The following is a 17,534-nucleotide window of genomic DNA, read 5'->3' as shown; positions in this document are numbered from 1 at the left end:
ATTCTAAACACATCATGGAAAACTTTGCCTCTGAAGGTAACTCACAACATTAAAAAAGAAGTGAGACATATTTGGTTAAATGCCAGTTGGAAGCATTTTCCAGTTATAAAGATGTGCAACACCCAACACTTTTTTATTTGAGTAAAAACCACAGTCGGTAACTTTTATAAACATAACCTTTTGTAATATTTGTGACAACTTACACTACATGTACACAGTAGTGCATGAGACAGATAATCTGTGAAAAAAATCATGTTCTTTTGCTGCCTCCTCCTCCTTGTAGTCTTTCTAAGGGCATTTCCAAGAATCCACAGAGGCTGAAGAAAAACAGCCAATCAGAGCCGAGGATTTTTTGACGCATTTCTCAGTCGTGTCAGTCACTGCTTGTGAACTGCAGTCAAAATGTCAAACTAGGCAACACTGATCAAATATGAATCAAGATGCTGTTACTGCATTGCCTATTTCTCACCCCTGATGTTTTCAGAAACATTTTTAGTGCACTGTGTAGCTGTAAAATGAGAAGTTTACCACAGCCGGTGGGCAGTGCTTCATTTTTAGTCTACTGTCAGCTGGGTCGCAAACTTTCTCACAACTTGGGAATGAGACTCAACAATGAAGTATCTTTTTCCAGCATGCAAACTGAACCTTAAAGCAAACAACATGAAACAACTGATAAGCTCCAAAGAGGCACAATTATCTGTGAACGAAGTGCATGTGCATATGTTGAATATGTGAAAAGAAGAAGGGCTGAAGCTTAATGCTAAAAACAAACAAATTTAGAAGAATGGTCACAAATTAAAACTAAAGTAACAGGGGTGTCACAGAAATACATCTGGATTTACCATTAGCGTGTCCTGGATGTGACCAGACGTCATAGTAATATTTTACACAGATTGAGGGTCAGTATTTTGCTCCCTGTCATAGAGTTTCACCAGTAAAGGTTTTGTACACTGTGAAGAAGGAAAAAAATGGCCTAAAAAGTGATGATAGAAAGGTAGTAGTTGGGTTGGAAAACACATATTACCTGTAACAAACTGTGCAGTAACAGTTTTAGGGCCCTCAGAGATGAAACACCCAGTGGTCCATAAATTCAGCCATGAGCTCAGACTGAGAAATACTGCTGTGATTCAGCCTAGTTTGACCCAGCATTGTAGCAGTGTGATTTCCACCTCTGAGCTGTGGTGATTCATTTTACTTTTCTTTTTCCAGAAGTGTTCATGCCTGACATTTTCTCCCTCTTGCAATGTGTGTGTAATAGAGTGTGTATTCATGTTTATCTGATATTTATTCTCTCATCACAATATCAGTTTAATATTGACAAATTGCGGAGCCCTAATTTGTGTTCGTCTGTAAAGGAAAAGGCAGTCAGAGTCATAAACAATCATATTTATTCTGTCCTGTGTCCAGATGGATCAGCAGGAGACATTTCCATGTGGTGGCAGGACTTCATGTGATATCCGCTCCAGGAGATCAAACCCAGATCCGCTCCATCAGTAAGATCAAAATGCACAAGGACTACAATAACTTCACGCATGACAACGATGTGACCCTCGTGCTCCTCAGCTCTCCCTTCAACTTCACTGACCACGTCCAGCCTGTCTGCACTCCTCACAATGTGACTCATGAGTTCAGCCTCAACTTCAGCCACTGTTTCATCTCTGGATGGGGGAGCACTTCTTACAGAGGTTAGTTTGAAAAGTCACAGATTCACTGTCCATGAGTAGATGCATGCGTCCTTCTGCGCAGTGGTATGGTTGGCAGGTGTGGTTTGGTAGAAAGAAAATAGTTACATGAAACTGCTCACAAAAAGGTCTGTGGATTATCTGAAAAGAGATTTTATTTTTTGGCACACCTGCCTCCATGTCTAGGTGCCCACAGGAAGAGTTATAATTGTGTACAAATATTTAATAAACTTAATATCTGCTTATAATTACAATAACGTGTTATAAATCATTTATTATTTTTATAGAGTTCTTATAAGTGCTAAATGGGGGATAAAGTTAAAGCATTGCCTTTTTCTGCTGTATTTTTAAATGTTGCTCTTATATATGATTCTTATATATGCTCTTTATAACTGAAGTACCATGTTGGTGTGTGTACTGCAGGCAGGCAGATGAACAGACTGCAGGAAGCTGAGGTGGAGCTCATTGACAGGAGAACATGTAACCTGATCACCTGGTACCACGGCCTCATCAATGAAAACATGATCTGTGCAGGACTGGAGAGTGGGGCGGCTGATTCCTGTCAGGTAATGATTCTTTTAAACATTTTCAGAACTCGACACAGGTTTTACTTTAATAAGACATGGCTGCTGTTTGTGTGTGTGTGTGTGTGTGTGTGTGTGCCTCAGGGTGACAGCGGGGGCCCCCTGCAGTGTTACAGCGAGGACGAGGACAGGTTTTATGTGGTCGGAGTGACAAGCTTCGGGGATGAGTGCGGACTTCCTCGCAGGCCAGGGGTGTACGCCAGAACCAGCAGGTTTGCAGGTTGGCTCAAGACGAGTCAGACATCATCAGCCTCAGCTGCACTCAGACTGAACACAAGACTGATCTCAGCTCTGCTCGGTGTTGCTCTGAGGCTGCTCTGAAACACACACACAGTCTGTCAGCAATAAATATCACTGCTACAAACACCAGACTGTTTGGATATTTTTAGCCACCTGGATTAGTGTTGAGACATTCCACTTACATCATCACGAATCTTTTAGCTTTAACATCATTACCGGTGAGCGTGATTGGCCTGTTAGATCTACGAGAGCTTGTTTTTAATGGCCTCAAAAACCAAGTATCTCAATGAGTATCTTACTCTGAGTGATTGTCTCCAATATGAAAACAGTGTTTTCTGCCAAAGTTACAACAGTTTTTGTTATTTCAGGAGAGATTTCTGTTTTTGTGTTTTATCTTTAAACAAGTGTACATACTACATCAGGTTCATAGGTACACAACAGAAGATGCAGGAGTTCTGATAAGACAGTCGACAATATAGTTTCAAGGCATTTCTAAAGAAAGAACATAATAATAGAGAAAAAACATTAAATGATGAAAAGTAAATAAGTAAGTAAAAAACATAAAAAGGCTTTTCAAATATCAGTATATTTCTATTATGTTTTCAGAGTTGATTGCTTTTGTTTTTATTTGTAAGAGTGAGACAATTAAGAGGTCAGCTTCAACTCTATTAACAGAAGAGGAAATATTAGCAACAAAAAAAAGATTTTACATAATCAATTTTCTCAATAGAATAAGAAAATGAATGTTTTAGAAATGTGTTGCTCATATTGTGGTCATTTATGGTATGTTTGAGACTGAAGTGGTGATTAACATCAGTGTGAGAAAGACAAAATACAAATCTGAAGAAAAAAGTTATTATTTCACTTGGAGAAAGATGAAAATTGACATTTATTTATGTTTAAGTAGGCTTAGGTACTATCAAGGTGTTACAGTATACCATGGTATTTAGAAATCATGAAGGTATGATTTTCAATACCATCAAAAATACAGCACTCCTCCTACTATTAAACTGATATGGAGATGCTGTGTTGATGTATTGTAGTGCACAGCACTCGCCACCAGAGGTCAGTCTATACTGAAGGAACAGGCAGCTGAGCTGAGAAAGATGGCGAGTGGTGGGGATAACATAGCAGGAGTAGTAATAAAGAAAAATTTCTCTGCCTCTGTTTGGGAGTTTTGCCACATACAACTTTATCTTGAAATGACTTCCTCCAATTACAGAAGCAGTTTATCAGCCACATTAAATTATTCAACACATTCTCATTATTCTGTGGGCCTTAAGTATTTATACCCAGGAAGACTTGTCTAAGTAGGCTGATTTCATATTAGAAACACATTATTGTAGGCTAGACAATGACATACATGCTACAGTGACTTCTATCACAAGTAGCTCAGCGTCTACTTTTTAAAAAAAAAAAGAATTATACAAATACCATCATATACTCGATACCCATGTGAAATTTCAGGAAGGTATGAAGATATGAAAAAATAGACACTGCCCAAGCCTCATGTTTGGTATTATTAGTTACACTTTGTGTTTTTTAAAGATATTTTGGGGGCTTTTTCCTTCACTTGAAAGGACAACTATAGCATGAAAAGAGCAGAGAAAGGGAGAATGACACAGCAAAGGGTCGTGGGTTGGAATCGAGCCTGCTGCTGCTGTAGCATGAACATAGCCTTTGTACATGGGACGCCTTGGTCTACCAGGTGAGCCAGCGGTTGCCCCATTAGATGCACTTTCTAATATGGTCACCTTAATATTGGGCCTTCATAAGCAGGCTTTAAGCAGCAGGCAGGTATAACCCATTAATGAGAATAATTTTAGGTTGCAAGGATCTCCTCCTTCAGCAGGACACTTGCTTTGTGTTTTCAATTAATTAGTCTTATACAGTGGCCTGTTAGACCCCTCACTTTTCTGGTAAAGGTTTCAGAGCATCTGGACCTTACAACAGACTGCTTATCAGACAGTGAGAAGCCCACAAGTATTTATAAATAGATCAGCAACAATCATAACTGCTTTATTACCAGATAAAATACTGATGTATTTCAAAACCTGGCAACACAAGGACTCTTGAAACTATCGGAACTTAATGTAACAATTAATGCTTTAAAATAATATTAAAACATCTCAAACACAGCAGCATGGTTTGCCCAAAGGCCAGCTGTGATGTTAAGTGAAAATTATTTGTAGTAAATATGATAAATAAAACCACAAATGCTTAGTGAAGAACCTGTCAACCAGTTAATAAGATAATTTTTACTATTATTAAAGATCTTTTTTTATTATTTCTTAAAATATTAAGTGAGGAAAATTATGTTTTAGGTTTGTGACTATTTCTAGAAACTTCTAAATATTAGGTGGGTGTTGTTAAAAAAAAAAAAACTGGGCTGTGATGACACCACAGAGGGCGCAAAATTCCTTCAGATGAAGTAGTCAGACTGCCACCTGGTGGTAGGAAGAGGCTATTTTACTTTAATGCAGCAGCTGCTTCCTGAAGCTTCCATAAATGTCTGGAAGAGGAAATAAGGAAAACAAATACACACAAGAAATTCTGACAAAGGATTTTTTTTTATTTGACATGAAACACATCCAATGACAGTGTGACAGTGTTTTTTGTCAAGTAAGACATGTTGTTAGAAGTTATCGCACCATTGACTAGTTCAGAATGTCTTTGCTGCAGCTCGACGATGCATAGTGAACAGACAGTCGTTGAGGTATACATTGTGGGCCCTTGAGTTTGTTTTTGTTTTTGTGTGAAAGATCCTAATTTCATTACCTCACATGTACATTGACATTTTGTGCTTAGAATAACTTTGGAGGTTTGATATGCACGCCATTCCTCACAACACGACAACTTGAAAACTGAAATAAATATTAAAATGGAAATGGTGGATGTGTCGATTGGCATTGTCCATGTTGAGAAGGTTTTCATCGGGTCTCAGAGCCGATGAAATCCGGTGATGATGAACAACTTCAGAACTGAGCAGTGAGTGAAATGTTGGCATGGAAAAAGAATGACTTATTTTCACACAAAAAAGGGCATCCAGGAAGAAACCTTCTTTGTCACGACATTGGAGGACAAAAGTCTGTCAACTTTCCCTTATTGAATAGCACCAATGTCTATTGAAAAGGCTTGACGGCCAGCATGACATTATAAAACTTTATTAAAACTTGTCGGAGTGAAACAGTAGCAACAAAGCAATTATCACACAGCAGCTCAGAAGCTTCACTTTGTTATTCATGAGTAACTCTAACGGCCCCAGATACTGGCTCGCATACATGTCATCGGTGTCCGTCACTGAACGGAGAGTGGTTTATTGACGTGTTGTGCTGTATGTCAAGCTGCTCCTAAAGGAAAACCAGCTGTTTGCAGAAGTTGTGCAGATTTAAAGGATGATTATATGAAGAAAATATGGATGAAACCCCTAAAAAAACATGTCTGATTCCAATCATGGATGGAAAGAATTAAAATACAGTGGTGGCGACATAAAGAAGAAAACAAATTTAAAAAAAAAATCAATATTCTGGGATCATTTTCTTACAAAAGTCAAACCTTGTTGCACCAGAAAAAGCCAAATATCACTGTTGAACTGGTCACACGCACTCACTCACTCCCTCACGCACACACACACACACACACACACACACAAATAAAATGATATTGGGAAAGTGCACATCGTTCCTGCCAAAATAATCTGAAACCTTTTTCTCTTTTGCAATGTGATACCATTAAATTAACAATGCAGAAAAATGCTGTCAAGTATGAAAGATCAGTCAAGTTTTTATCGACAAAGTTCATATCCATGTACACATTAACACCAGTAATACAGTATTTGACCTCTAAAATACAGTTTACACACAACATCCTTACCCTCATTTATTGCCTCCATTTCTTTTATAAAGGAGGATTTTTAGCATTTTTAAATCATGGGTTGATTACTGATTGTTGCTCTTTCCTAATTTTTTTTTCAGTGTTACAGACATTCAGAAAGAATTGGTTTAAATGGTAATGATGAAATGAGAAAGGCATGACCGCAAACGGCTTCATGAAAAGACCAAGACACCCCCCTTCCTCTACAAAATGTGATATGAGTGTGTTTTGCGTTATAAACTGGCGTCCGATTCCACGTGAAAAATGTGGAAATAAATACGCTAAAGTACAGCTAGAAATGAGGGATTAAACATAAAGATTACTGAAGTTCCACAGGTTTAGTAAGGCAAAGTTCTGTCCTCTGTCTTGATATCTTATTTTTTTTTAGAAATTCAACAGTCCGTAATCAAAAATGTCACAATGGTGCAATAAAAAGGCACTGACTTGCCTTCTGAAGATCTACGTTTATCTACTCAGCTGTGACGCTAACGTTAAAGGACCAGCGTGTAGGATTTAGTGGCATCTAGCGGTTATGTTACAGATTGCAACCAACTAATACTCCTCTGCTCACGCTGCACTTTACAAGCGTTCAGGAGAACCATAGTCGGTATAAAAATAACAGAGGTAGCCACCGTGATGTCCCCCATTAATTTGTGGAATACCATCCTGGAGCCTCAAGTCTGGCATTTTGGCCATTGCCATCTTGGATTCTGGGAGCCAGAAGTGACTATATTTGGATGATAGGGTTTAGCTGTGGAGCAGCGAGGGGTGGGTCTGGCCCCACCCTTAATTACGCATAACTGTAAGCCTCAATAAATACAAATTCACCCCCTGTTCAGCCTTCAGACATGTTGGAATCAGCTGTAGACATAAAACCAATTTTTGTACCAGGCTGGTAACAGCTGTAAAGTTGGGCATTTTAACTTGGGGGTTTACTGACTCACTCTTAGAGCCAACCTCAAGTGGCCAGTCGGGGAACTGCAGTTTATGCCACTTCCACGTTGGCTAGCCTCGAAAGTTGCCGCTTGAGGAGCACCTATGGTGGCTTTCAGGTGATGGAAGAACGAAAAAGACCCTCTTCTCCAGAGCCAGGTTTGTCCCTTAAGGACTACTGTAGAAACATGGCTGCCTAATGTGGTGGCCAAATCCCGTTCCCGGCTCATTCTAAAGTAACAAAGACACAATAATTCTTAGTCTCATATGATTACACACTAATGAAAACAGTTATGAATATCAGATTCCATTTCTGCCGATATATCCTCCTAAATCATACACACTGAACCTTTAAGTGAAAAATGCTTTTTTCTTTAACGTGGGAAACTACACACGACTGAAAGCTAGCGGCTCGCTTCAGTTAAGCTAAGCAGGAAACTGGTGAACTATCCTGTCCAGTCTTTCACCAAAAAAATCTGAACTCAAGGTCACCTTACTCAGCAGATGGAGTCTGTCTGGAGTCCGTGATACTCCACCTTCTAATGAAGACTGAGCGATACACTGCTGACTGTCTAACCAACCAGTCCACTGCTGTGTGACTCCACGGCTTGTCACAGTTTTTGTTTTTTTGGCCTGCATGTTGATACTGATTGCATTCTAAAAAAACATGCACACCTAAACACCAGGTATAGTTTCAACTCGTCCTCTGAAAATTGGTGCTTTTTAAAAAACATATTAGTACTTCACAATCATAAGAACTATCTAACAGGCCGAATTTGCCCATCAAAGATCACCTTTAATATCCAGGTTTGTATATTTATGAAGCGAGTCTTTCTTTTCCCACACCAACAAATAATTCAAGTGTATTTTTTTAGGACAGTTTGTAACGCGTGAATGCCAACAGCACGTCTGCTGGCAAATCCAGACTGTGATGGGAGGTGAAAGCCACAGTGCACCTGGTAGAGGAAGGTAATTTGTCAGGAACGCCCCCGTAGGGCTGCACTCGCTGGTGGCACTTTTTAATACTGATGTGGATTTGCTCTGGTGAAAGCAGCAAACATGGAGGGGGTGTCTCCTTGAGGCAGGTGAGACAGGAAGTGGACTCAGAGGTGCGAGGACTTAAAGTGCATGAGGGTGAAAGTTCCAGCTCCTCTCAGCAGTTCCAGTGTGCCATCCTGCCTTCAAGAAGCGAGGGGGTTAAAAAAAAAAAAAAAAGAAGAAGCACACAAGGATGAATGGGTCAGGATAAAAACCAAGGAGTGAAAGGAGGGGAGGATTTCTGTCTTTGATGAGAGCATGTTATTAAAAATGTCTTTAAAAAAACATGAATTGAAAGCCATGAGGGAGAAGTGGGATGCAAGGAGAGGATAAAGTTTCCTCCATTTGACAGGTGGAATCTACTATCAAGAGGAGAGAGAATATCCTTCCCCCTCAGTAGATCTCAGTGAGCCTGGACTGCAGCGGTTGAGCAGGTGGAAGCAAAGAAGGAACTGTTTTCTGAGAGGGAAGCACGTTCTCGTTACTGGAACTGTACTCATTCCCACACTGTTTGGTGTTCTGAATGTGTGTCTGAGGTTTAACATCGGGGCTGCTACTGAACGCACCCCAAAGTTCTTCTCCCTCGCGTCTGTTCTCAGAGCCTGGCTCAGTTTTCTGCACTTTCATCAGTTGGTGAATCACATGTTGTAGGCCACGTAGATGGGGTCCAGTTGGTCTGCCAGGAAGGAGTCTCGCAGGTGCATCCGCTGCTTCTCTCCTCTGGAGTTGATGGGGATCACCCCGGGGTCCACGATGACCACCACCCCGACGATGAGGTGGTGCTCCTCCAGGACCACGTTGGTGACGAGGGGCACCAGGTCCAAGGCCTCTTGCTCCGAGCCGCTCAGCTCTGCCACCACCACCAGCAGGTTGGTCCATGTAAACACAGCACTGAGGAGCAAGAGGTGTACAATCACTTTTTCTGTGTGAACTACAGGCTATGGTTTTTCTCAGTGATTAAAGAAACATATATATATATTTTTATGTACATATATATATATATCATGAAAATGACCGACTGAAGTTCCTCACCTTTCTGCGATACAGCGGTGCGCTCGGGACACAGACGTCTCGATGTCGATGGGGTGATAGCGTAGCCCCCTTAACTCCAACGTTTCATCAAGAGAGCCCACCACAAACAAGGCATCATGACGATCTGTAGCAGCAGAACAAAAGCATTCATTCATGGTTATAGACGATAGTGAGCAATAGTACAGATAAATAGAGAAAGTAAAAGAATAGAAAACGAGGTATATAAAACAACTAAGTGACAGTGGTATGGTTAAGGTGCTGAAACTGAACTAACCTTTTAAAACACCAAAGTCACACAATAACACAAAGAAACTGCAGATCAAAGCAGCTGCTCCCTTGTTCAGCGAGGTAAAAATTATGTTTTTGTCAATGGAGTCTGGCTTTGAAGGGAGTATAAATTAAGTTTCACTTTCCCTTCAGTTCCCTGTTGGAAATGACCGGATAAATGAGACTTGGATTATATCGCACCAGTAAATAAAAGTTTTGATTTAGTTTGGCTGTTGTTAGCGCAAACCCCTTTGACATAAGCTGGGCGTACACTGTAGGATTTAAGCACGTTTCTGACCTGTCACAACAAATTTTGCTGGGCATCATTTTTTGTGCAGTGCACAAGGGAGAGTGATCAACTGCTCCTGACCGGCTGTCGGATGTTTGGATAAATTTCTGACAGGTCACAAATTTTGGGCGGCTGCTCTCAGGCTCTCACGCAGTTGAAGCAGAGCCGTGAGTCGATTCCCCAAGGTCAGTTCCTTTTTTGTCACTCAATCAATCGTACAGTGTATGCTGAGCTAGTTTGTCAGTGCTGCTAACTTGTGCGTGTGTGTGTGTGAGCGAGAGAAACAGAGGGAAAGGAAATTTGGACTGACTTGTTTTTGCAGAGATGGACTCTTAAGTTCACTTTGGAACATCTGTCTCTACATTATGTGAACTATACCTCCACTAGCAAACAAACTTCTACCTGCCCTCAGCTCTGGAGCTTTCAAACTAATCTTTACTGACAACTGGCAATAACTGGAGCAGTCCGCAGAGGCAAACGGACCTATTTATTGTCTATTTTAGAACCAAACAACATTTTCAAAACAGGCTTGAATCATTCAGTGTATGCCCAGCTTTTAAGTCATCAAGACTTTTCTCTTTTTTTTTGGATTCTTCATTCACAGGAGGACTTCTTCATGCATTCAACATATCATGGGGTGAGTAATAGATACACTAATGATCGTTTAGGGGGTAAAGTATTCCTTTAACATCTCTGGTTGTATTTTGCCATTGCGGGCAATGTTGCAATCAAAGTAGAGACATGCTTTTGATCCTTTTTGTATCACTATAATGGTAACTGGTAAACTGGTTATTTTATCCATCAGTAATTTCTCAATAGATTTTTCAAAAACTTAACATCATGATTCACTATATGCTGATGTCGTATATATAATGATTGTGGATGTTAACGATCAATCACCTCAACACTCCATAAAATACAGACTTTTTTTATTTGTCCTCTCACCTCCGCTCGCATCCAGCAGCTCAGTCCTCTTGATGAAGCCCAGGTAGCCCGTCCTGGCCCACAGTGTGTGAGGCTCCCCAAAGCTGAGTCTGGTATTGAAATGATCCGCCTGCAGGCTCTCCTCCCCATAGATGGTGTAGTAGCCACTGGCACTGTGAGGGCTGTTGACCCAGATCTGAACACAAAACAAGACGAAACAAAAAGGTGAATGAGGCCTGGAGTATTTTATATTTGTGTGACCCCTAAAATCTTTTTCACATTAAGTGCGAGATCAAAAAAATACATCCAAATGTACTGATTTTCACTCTGTGCAGGTGAATCCACGCAATATGTTTCAGTCAGAGGAAAAGGTCTAATTTTGGTAATTATGAGCATCCTATGATCCTCTGATCACTCACCTCCCCAAGATGTGAATCTCCCAGCGGGCCTCTGGTCTCCGGGTTGACTATGATGACCCTTACTCCTGGTAGGATCTTGGAGGAGAACATAACAAGAGACTTCAGCTTTAGAGACAATACAACCACGTCTATAACCTCTCTGGGTCTGTGGCCTGTGAGAGCATCACACACATTAAGTCTTTTTGTCAATAATCAATACTTACAGTGCCGGACTCCATGAGAGGAAGACTCTGTGGCGCTCCTCGTTCCACCAGCCTCACCCTGAGGGACAAGAAAACGGCCGATCAATCTTTCTGTTCCATCTGACCAACACGCCGTGTTTGTTTTCACCAGTTAGATCATGTGACAGTTACAGCTGTCTCCAGTCTTACCTGTCGTGACGCAGAGACTTCATGTCAACATAGACGGTGGAGGGATCTGGTCCAGAAGTGCCCTGAGGACGCAGAGAGGAAAATAAATACTCTGAAATCTAAGTTATCTGACTGAATCGGAAGCATTTTGACCTGTTTATCTTTCAGTAATATTTAAGATTGGAAAACTGAATGTTGACTAAAAATGCAAATGATACACAAGAATAAGTTAAATTAGGGAAAGGTGTGAACTCAGAAGATAATTCAGTGTGTGTGTGTGTGTGTGTATAAAACCAACCTGCATGCAGATGGCCAGGTTCACCCTGGAGCCAAAGGCAGTGCTGACGGCGCGCGGCGACAGGCCGAGATCTTTGAAGAGCTTGGAGAAGGACTGCGTGAGAGAGAGGCGAGGACGCTCCTCTGCTATCACCACACAGCTCCGCACGCACGACAGATTCAGACCCCGCGCCTGGAGACACGCACGACTAAAGGTTATTCACACTTGGAACAGTTAAGCACAGACTGAGCCTGATGTGAACATGAACTCTGCATTAGTGGACATTTTTATCCAAAGTGCTTTGAGATATTGAGCTACGCTGACCTACAAGGACCAAATTTAGGACTTTAAAGTAAATAGACATAATCTTCCACATGCTGTCAACACTTACAGTCCATTTCATAAGTATGTGATTTATCTGTACAATGACCATCTGCTTGAACTGGTTTGAATGGTCTGAGAGGATTGACAATGACAGTTTGTTTTTTCTTTTTATTGTCCAAATATCTCACCTCATTTCCTGTCTTCTCTCTACTGTAACTCACAAAGAGGCATTAAGTGCCCAAAAAATAAATAAAAACTATGATTTTTAAATGACTGAATCGGAAATTAGTTGCCTTCACAGCAGATAAGATTCCTGTTTACCACTGTGTAGTTATTATTAGAGTAATGACATAGCAGTAATTTCAAAGGGGAACCACATGTTGTGTCATTACTTTGGGTGTGTTTGAGTGTGATTCTGACCTTCAGTATCTCTGTCTGGGTGCCCAGGCCTTTGGTGCAGAGCTCCATGACAGAGTAGGAGCAGAAGGTGTCTCTGATCTTGTACTGACTGAGTGTGCTCAGCCACACAGGCAGCGAGCTCTCCAGCTCCAGGGGAGGAATAAGGATGGACTGGTGACCTGAGTAAACACTGGGCAAAAAACACACTCGCTACAGCAACAACGCCACATTTAACAGGAACGGCATGTTATGTGAAATATATTCTGTCTGTTAGGGCTTTTCCATAAACATGTGCTGGCTTGATTTGACTCGATTTGACTCAGCGTGTCAGCCCAGCAAAGCAGGGATGTACACCTCCATTACAACAGGACTACACACTGGAAGGTGTGTCTTTGACTACTGACGGCTTGTCTTGTGTTGATGTTTAAAAGCAGCGGGCAGATAAACGGCTGAAGTCCCATGTTATTTTGCTGCGAGCGTTTTAGTAAGAGTAAGAGCCTTTTGTCTGCAGTTCTTCATCAACATCTCCCTGTAGCTGTTTCTACTTTTACTTTCCCTCCCTGTGGTATTAGTAGACTGTTTTATATTGAAGAGTAGCCGCTGACAGAGTCCCGCTAATTTAGTGATTAACACATTTCAGTTCCTATAAATTCTTCACAATAAAAGTCCCCCGTTATTTTGTGATTGAAAAGCTTTTACTGTGAAGCATAACTCTATGCTCAGCGCGTTTAAACTGACAATGGAAATGCAAATTGATGCAGCATGGTTTCTCTTGGTGTGGCCAGAAGTGCCAATGGGAAAGCCCTATGTTTGTGTGTGTGTGTGCGTGTGTGTATGCGTGCGTGCTACCTGGAGAGGCACCACAGGACGAAGCCCAGGCCACAGTACGGGTCCAGGCAGATGGCTATTTGGCGTGAGGAGTAGAGCTCACACTGCAGCTTAATGGAGCGGCACAGAGTGCTGACTGCAGCATGAGACATCTGACGAGGAAAAGACAAACTCTTAAAAACACTGCATGCTGTCATCAAAGTTACACAGAAAGATCCACCTTTAAGTCCCTCTAGCGAAAGCAGTTACTTTATATTATATATGATGATAAATGCATTATTTGTGAATTGAATTTACCTTGACTCCGGTCAACATGCCTGTTGTGGACACACTGAAGTCCAGGTAGGCCAGCATCTCGGCTGTAGGGGGTTTATAAATGTGTGGAGGCCGCTTTCTGGGGAGATCATCTGAGAGAGGAGGGAAGTGGATTGTTGTTATTTTCCTGGACAAAATAAAACACAGACTTGCACTGTTTTACTGTTAGTGCTGTGTTTGCTACTGGGAATGTGCTGCAACCTGGTAACTGTTTAGTGCTTTTTTTATGTTTCACATGCAACCTGCTGATCATATTTAAGACCACAGAGAGCAGCTTTAAGTCGACATTAGGCTTCCCCAACATGATCAAAGTTAGGCAAAGAGCAAACAGGACACCTTGTGGCCAGAAGAGGAACACATTTCTTAGTCTCAAGTTTTAGTGCTAAATCCATGCACTGTCAGAAATGTGTCCTAAAGTCAGTGAAGCGCACAATCCCATGCTGACAAAGAACTGTGCTCAGTTGCTTCATGTCATGCCTAATGCATCTAAGCTGTTCTAATTTGAACAGATCTCAACTGATCTCCAGCACCTGTGTCGATGATAGTGGGCCACGTCTTGATGTTGACGCTGGCAGCAGCCTCCCTGGACCTGAGGATCCTCATGAGAGGCTGAGTGGTGAGGATGCAGGCTGCTTTGCTCACCTGTAACACCAAACAAACACACAGAGAAGTTAATTTAAAGATATAGACTACAATCCTTCAAAGGTCCAGTGTGTGAGATGCTACGGGACCTACTGGCAGATTTTTTTTTTTAAATTTAACCTTTATCTAACCAGAAAAAACCTCTTGAGATTAAAAATCTCTAAGTATCCTGGCCGAGCAAGCAATATAAAACAGAAAATGAACACAAAATAAGATTACTACAAATGAAAGCTAAAAAGTATGTAAATATATGGAATATAATATAATATTCACAACTGTTTTCATTAGTTTATAATCACCAGAAACTAAGAATCTTGGTGTTTTCGTCTCAAAATGAACCCTTCATAGCTACATAGGGAGCAGGTCCTACAATATGTCATGTTACACTGCATGTTTCTACAGTAGCCAAGAATAGACAAACCAGACACTGGCTTTAGACGGGGTCTTTCCCGATTTTACGTTACCTGAATACCTCTGTAAGTTCTCCTTAACATTTGGAAATGGAGGGGTGAGGGGAACAGTTGGTTGCAATCTGCAACCTCACCGCTAGATGCCACTGAATCCTACACAGTGCACCTTTGACAATGACCTCAGATACAAATCCTTCACTCAAGGTGTCACTCAAATAAAAGGCATTTAATTATTGTTATACTTTATTGATCCCTGAGCCAAATTCAATTTTATTTGCTTCCCTCAGGGGACATTACTTATAGGGGTCAGCAGGAATACTACTTCACTGAGTCTGGGTGGGCCTCAGTTACTTGCTTTAGGGTATTTCAACAATTCAGATCAATGGAGTGGTACATAAGAAGTAAAAGTAAGGTTTATTTTGCATTTTCTTTGCATATGATAGATATTTTAGTGCTTGAAAGCGATCTAACATTGAAAAATTAAAGTAGTGTTATAATTTTCAGTGATAAACTGGCTGATTGTATGTTTCATTTAAGACAGATGCTGTAAGTGGCAAATATTTGCTTTGGTCTTTAGGAACACTGGATAATTGTACATGAATTTCTGTACTATGCTTTAATGTTTGGTTGAAAAACACTATTTAACAGAAGCATCATTAACTGGAAAAATCAGTGGTGCACACTCACATCGATGATCATGCGGACAGTGGGGAGAGTAGCGGCCAGGTTCTGTGGGTGAGGCGGCCTCACCGTCACAGGGATGACCCCCGCATAGAGACAGCCGTAGAAGGCAGCTATCAGGTCAACACCTGCAGAGCAAAAAAAGAGATCAACAGAAAGCTTGGGTAAATTAGACAGCTGTACTTTTTCTACTGTATATTAAAACAAAGAGATATGTCCGTCCACAGTGATCTGTGTGTGTGTGTGTGTGTGTGTTTACCTGGGGGATAAAGCAGCACCACATTGTCTCCTGTGTTGAGGCCTCCTCTCTCCATGAGGGTCGCTGTGATTTTCTCTGCTCTCTTGTGCAGCTGAGCACAAGTGGCTGTGCACACTGCCACCCCCTACAGCCAGAAGACAGGAAGTACAGCTCAACTCACACCCAACAAAATGGATCACCGTAAGTACCGTAACCGAAAGTGAAAGGAAGATAAGTATGCAACATCTGTGTGTTACTGTGTGTGTTACTGTGTGTGTGTGTGTGTGTGTGTGTGTAATCTACCTTGGCGTTGAGCAGCACATACAGGACATGGTCCGGGTCAGTTTGAGCTCTGAACTGCAGAGCTTCAGACAGAAACTGGTGCTGGTAAAGAGAGTGTGACATCACATACACATTAATGGTGGACTGACTCAACACATTAATTGCACACTTAAAAAACACAAACAAAGCTGCATCAGTGGCAAATAATAATCCATTTAAAATTGATCCAACAGATAGAAACACATAAAAGCTCGCCACACTGGCACCTCATATACCATCCAACCAACAGCCCAAAATAAACGTCTCTCTCAGTGACGACAGATACATTTGCTCATTTGAAACAGTGTGGGAAAGAGGACGGAAAACATTTTAAAGTACGGCAAAGATATTTTGTGAAGCTTTTGACCTCTCACACAGAGACACACAAGCGCACAACAAGAACCAACAGAATATTTTTTTTGCCAAGTGCAGGGTCATGCTGGGACCATCTGCACCTGGAGCCACTAACAAGCTTTGGGCCTTTCAAACAAAGGGTCATGAAAACTTTGAAAAGCTTTGGAAACAACATGATAGTGCTATTTTTAAAATAAAGACAAAACAATATTAAATGTATTATTAGCCTCTTGATCAGTCGTGTGAATAAGCTGAGGAACTGGCCGGTGCACAGGATCGAAAAGGACAAGACGTGAAAGTAAAGAAAGTCCAGATAAAGGCAGACGCCAAGTGAAAATAAGGCGACACGTAAAGTAACAGAGAAATAAAGTTCACACTGTGACATTCTCTGGACAAACAGATATAATTTACAGTGGTGTCATATTAAAATAACGGGCCAAACTCATCCTTTGTGCCACTCTCTCTCAGTCAGACAACAGGTCGTGCTCTGGTCAACATTGAATCAGGACTCACATCATGCAGACCAGCTGCTCTGACCACTCATCAAGCCATGCTACACATGGGAGCATCACAGTGACACAGCGAGCAGAGGTGCACACCAGAATGTTCCTAATTATTACTTTTACTGTGGGGTTTATTATAGGATGTTAGCATAATGCATCACAGTGTATGATTATATAGTCTTCAGCGGTCACATGTGGTGAGATCTGCTCAAAGTCTCTGTTAGCTCCTTAAAGCAAGAAAGATGAGAAACTTCACTTTGAAGGCACTACATTAACGTCACGTAATTTGTTTGGCAGAGCTCAGCGGCTGCTGGCCAATTCCCATCTTAGAGGTGATGGCAGAGAGAGTCTATTATGGGACACTAATAAATGCAGAGCGGTATTTAACTTCATTTTTAATATATTTCTCTGTATTAGTTTAATCGTGTGGACCCCTGCTGGCCAAGGAACCAGCCTGGACAGTCATCTCTGTGCGTCGGGCCAAAGCTGCTGCTGGTGGCCATCAGGCTGTCGCGGCTGCAAAAGCACATCTGACTGACAGAAGCAGCAGGAGCAAAGACGAGTGGGAGGGGGAGGGGGGGGGGGGGGGGTCAGGCTGGGCCTTACCATCA

General features: G+C 41.5%; 2 protein-coding genes across 2 annotated transcripts in view; one reads left to right on the top strand and one right to left on the bottom strand.

The window, feature by feature from the left end:
• Nucleotides 1-2,752, top strand: part of LOC126402256 (transmembrane protease serine 11D) — a 4,766-nt gene extending 2,014 nt beyond the window's left edge. Inside the window, exons 3-5 of the mRNA XM_050064059.1 lie at nucleotides 1,408-1,685; nucleotides 2,106-2,248; nucleotides 2,351-2,752. Of these exons, the coding sequence (XP_049920016.1) occupies nucleotides 1,408-1,685; nucleotides 2,106-2,248; nucleotides 2,351-2,587 (658 nt within the window). The 3' untranslated portion in view covers nucleotides 2,588-2,752. The remainder of the gene's footprint in view (nucleotides 1-1,407; nucleotides 1,686-2,105; nucleotides 2,249-2,350) is intronic.
• Nucleotides 2,753-5,057: 2,305 nt separating this feature from the next.
• Nucleotides 5,058-17,534, bottom strand: part of dip2ba (disco-interacting protein 2 homolog Ba) — a 55,185-nt gene continuing 42,708 nt past the window's right edge. Inside the window, exons 25-38 of the mRNA XM_050064221.1 lie at nucleotides 16,049-16,129; nucleotides 15,767-15,890; nucleotides 15,514-15,635; nucleotides 14,305-14,416; nucleotides 13,757-13,866; nucleotides 13,481-13,611; nucleotides 12,653-12,821; nucleotides 11,930-12,100; nucleotides 11,653-11,714; nucleotides 11,485-11,542; nucleotides 11,282-11,356; nucleotides 10,884-11,058; nucleotides 9,383-9,506; nucleotides 5,058-9,241 (exon numbers count right to left, since the gene is read on the bottom strand). Of these exons, the coding sequence (XP_049920178.1) occupies nucleotides 8,989-9,241; nucleotides 9,383-9,506; nucleotides 10,884-11,058; nucleotides 11,282-11,356; nucleotides 11,485-11,542; nucleotides 11,653-11,714; nucleotides 11,930-12,100; nucleotides 12,653-12,821; nucleotides 13,481-13,611; nucleotides 13,757-13,866; nucleotides 14,305-14,416; nucleotides 15,514-15,635; nucleotides 15,767-15,890; nucleotides 16,049-16,129 (1,767 nt within the window). The 3' untranslated portion in view covers nucleotides 5,058-8,988. The remainder of the gene's footprint in view (nucleotides 9,242-9,382; nucleotides 9,507-10,883; nucleotides 11,059-11,281; nucleotides 11,357-11,484; nucleotides 11,543-11,652; nucleotides 11,715-11,929; nucleotides 12,101-12,652; nucleotides 12,822-13,480; nucleotides 13,612-13,756; nucleotides 13,867-14,304; nucleotides 14,417-15,513; nucleotides 15,636-15,766; nucleotides 15,891-16,048; nucleotides 16,130-17,534) is intronic.

Source organism: Epinephelus moara, chromosome 16 (genome assembly GCF_006386435.1).
Source record: "Epinephelus moara isolate mb chromosome 16, YSFRI_EMoa_1.0, whole genome shotgun sequence".
Classification (NCBI taxonomy): domain Eukaryota; kingdom Metazoa; phylum Chordata; class Actinopteri; order Perciformes; family Serranidae; genus Epinephelus; species Epinephelus moara.
This window is presented reverse-complemented; position numbering and strand designations above follow the sequence as displayed.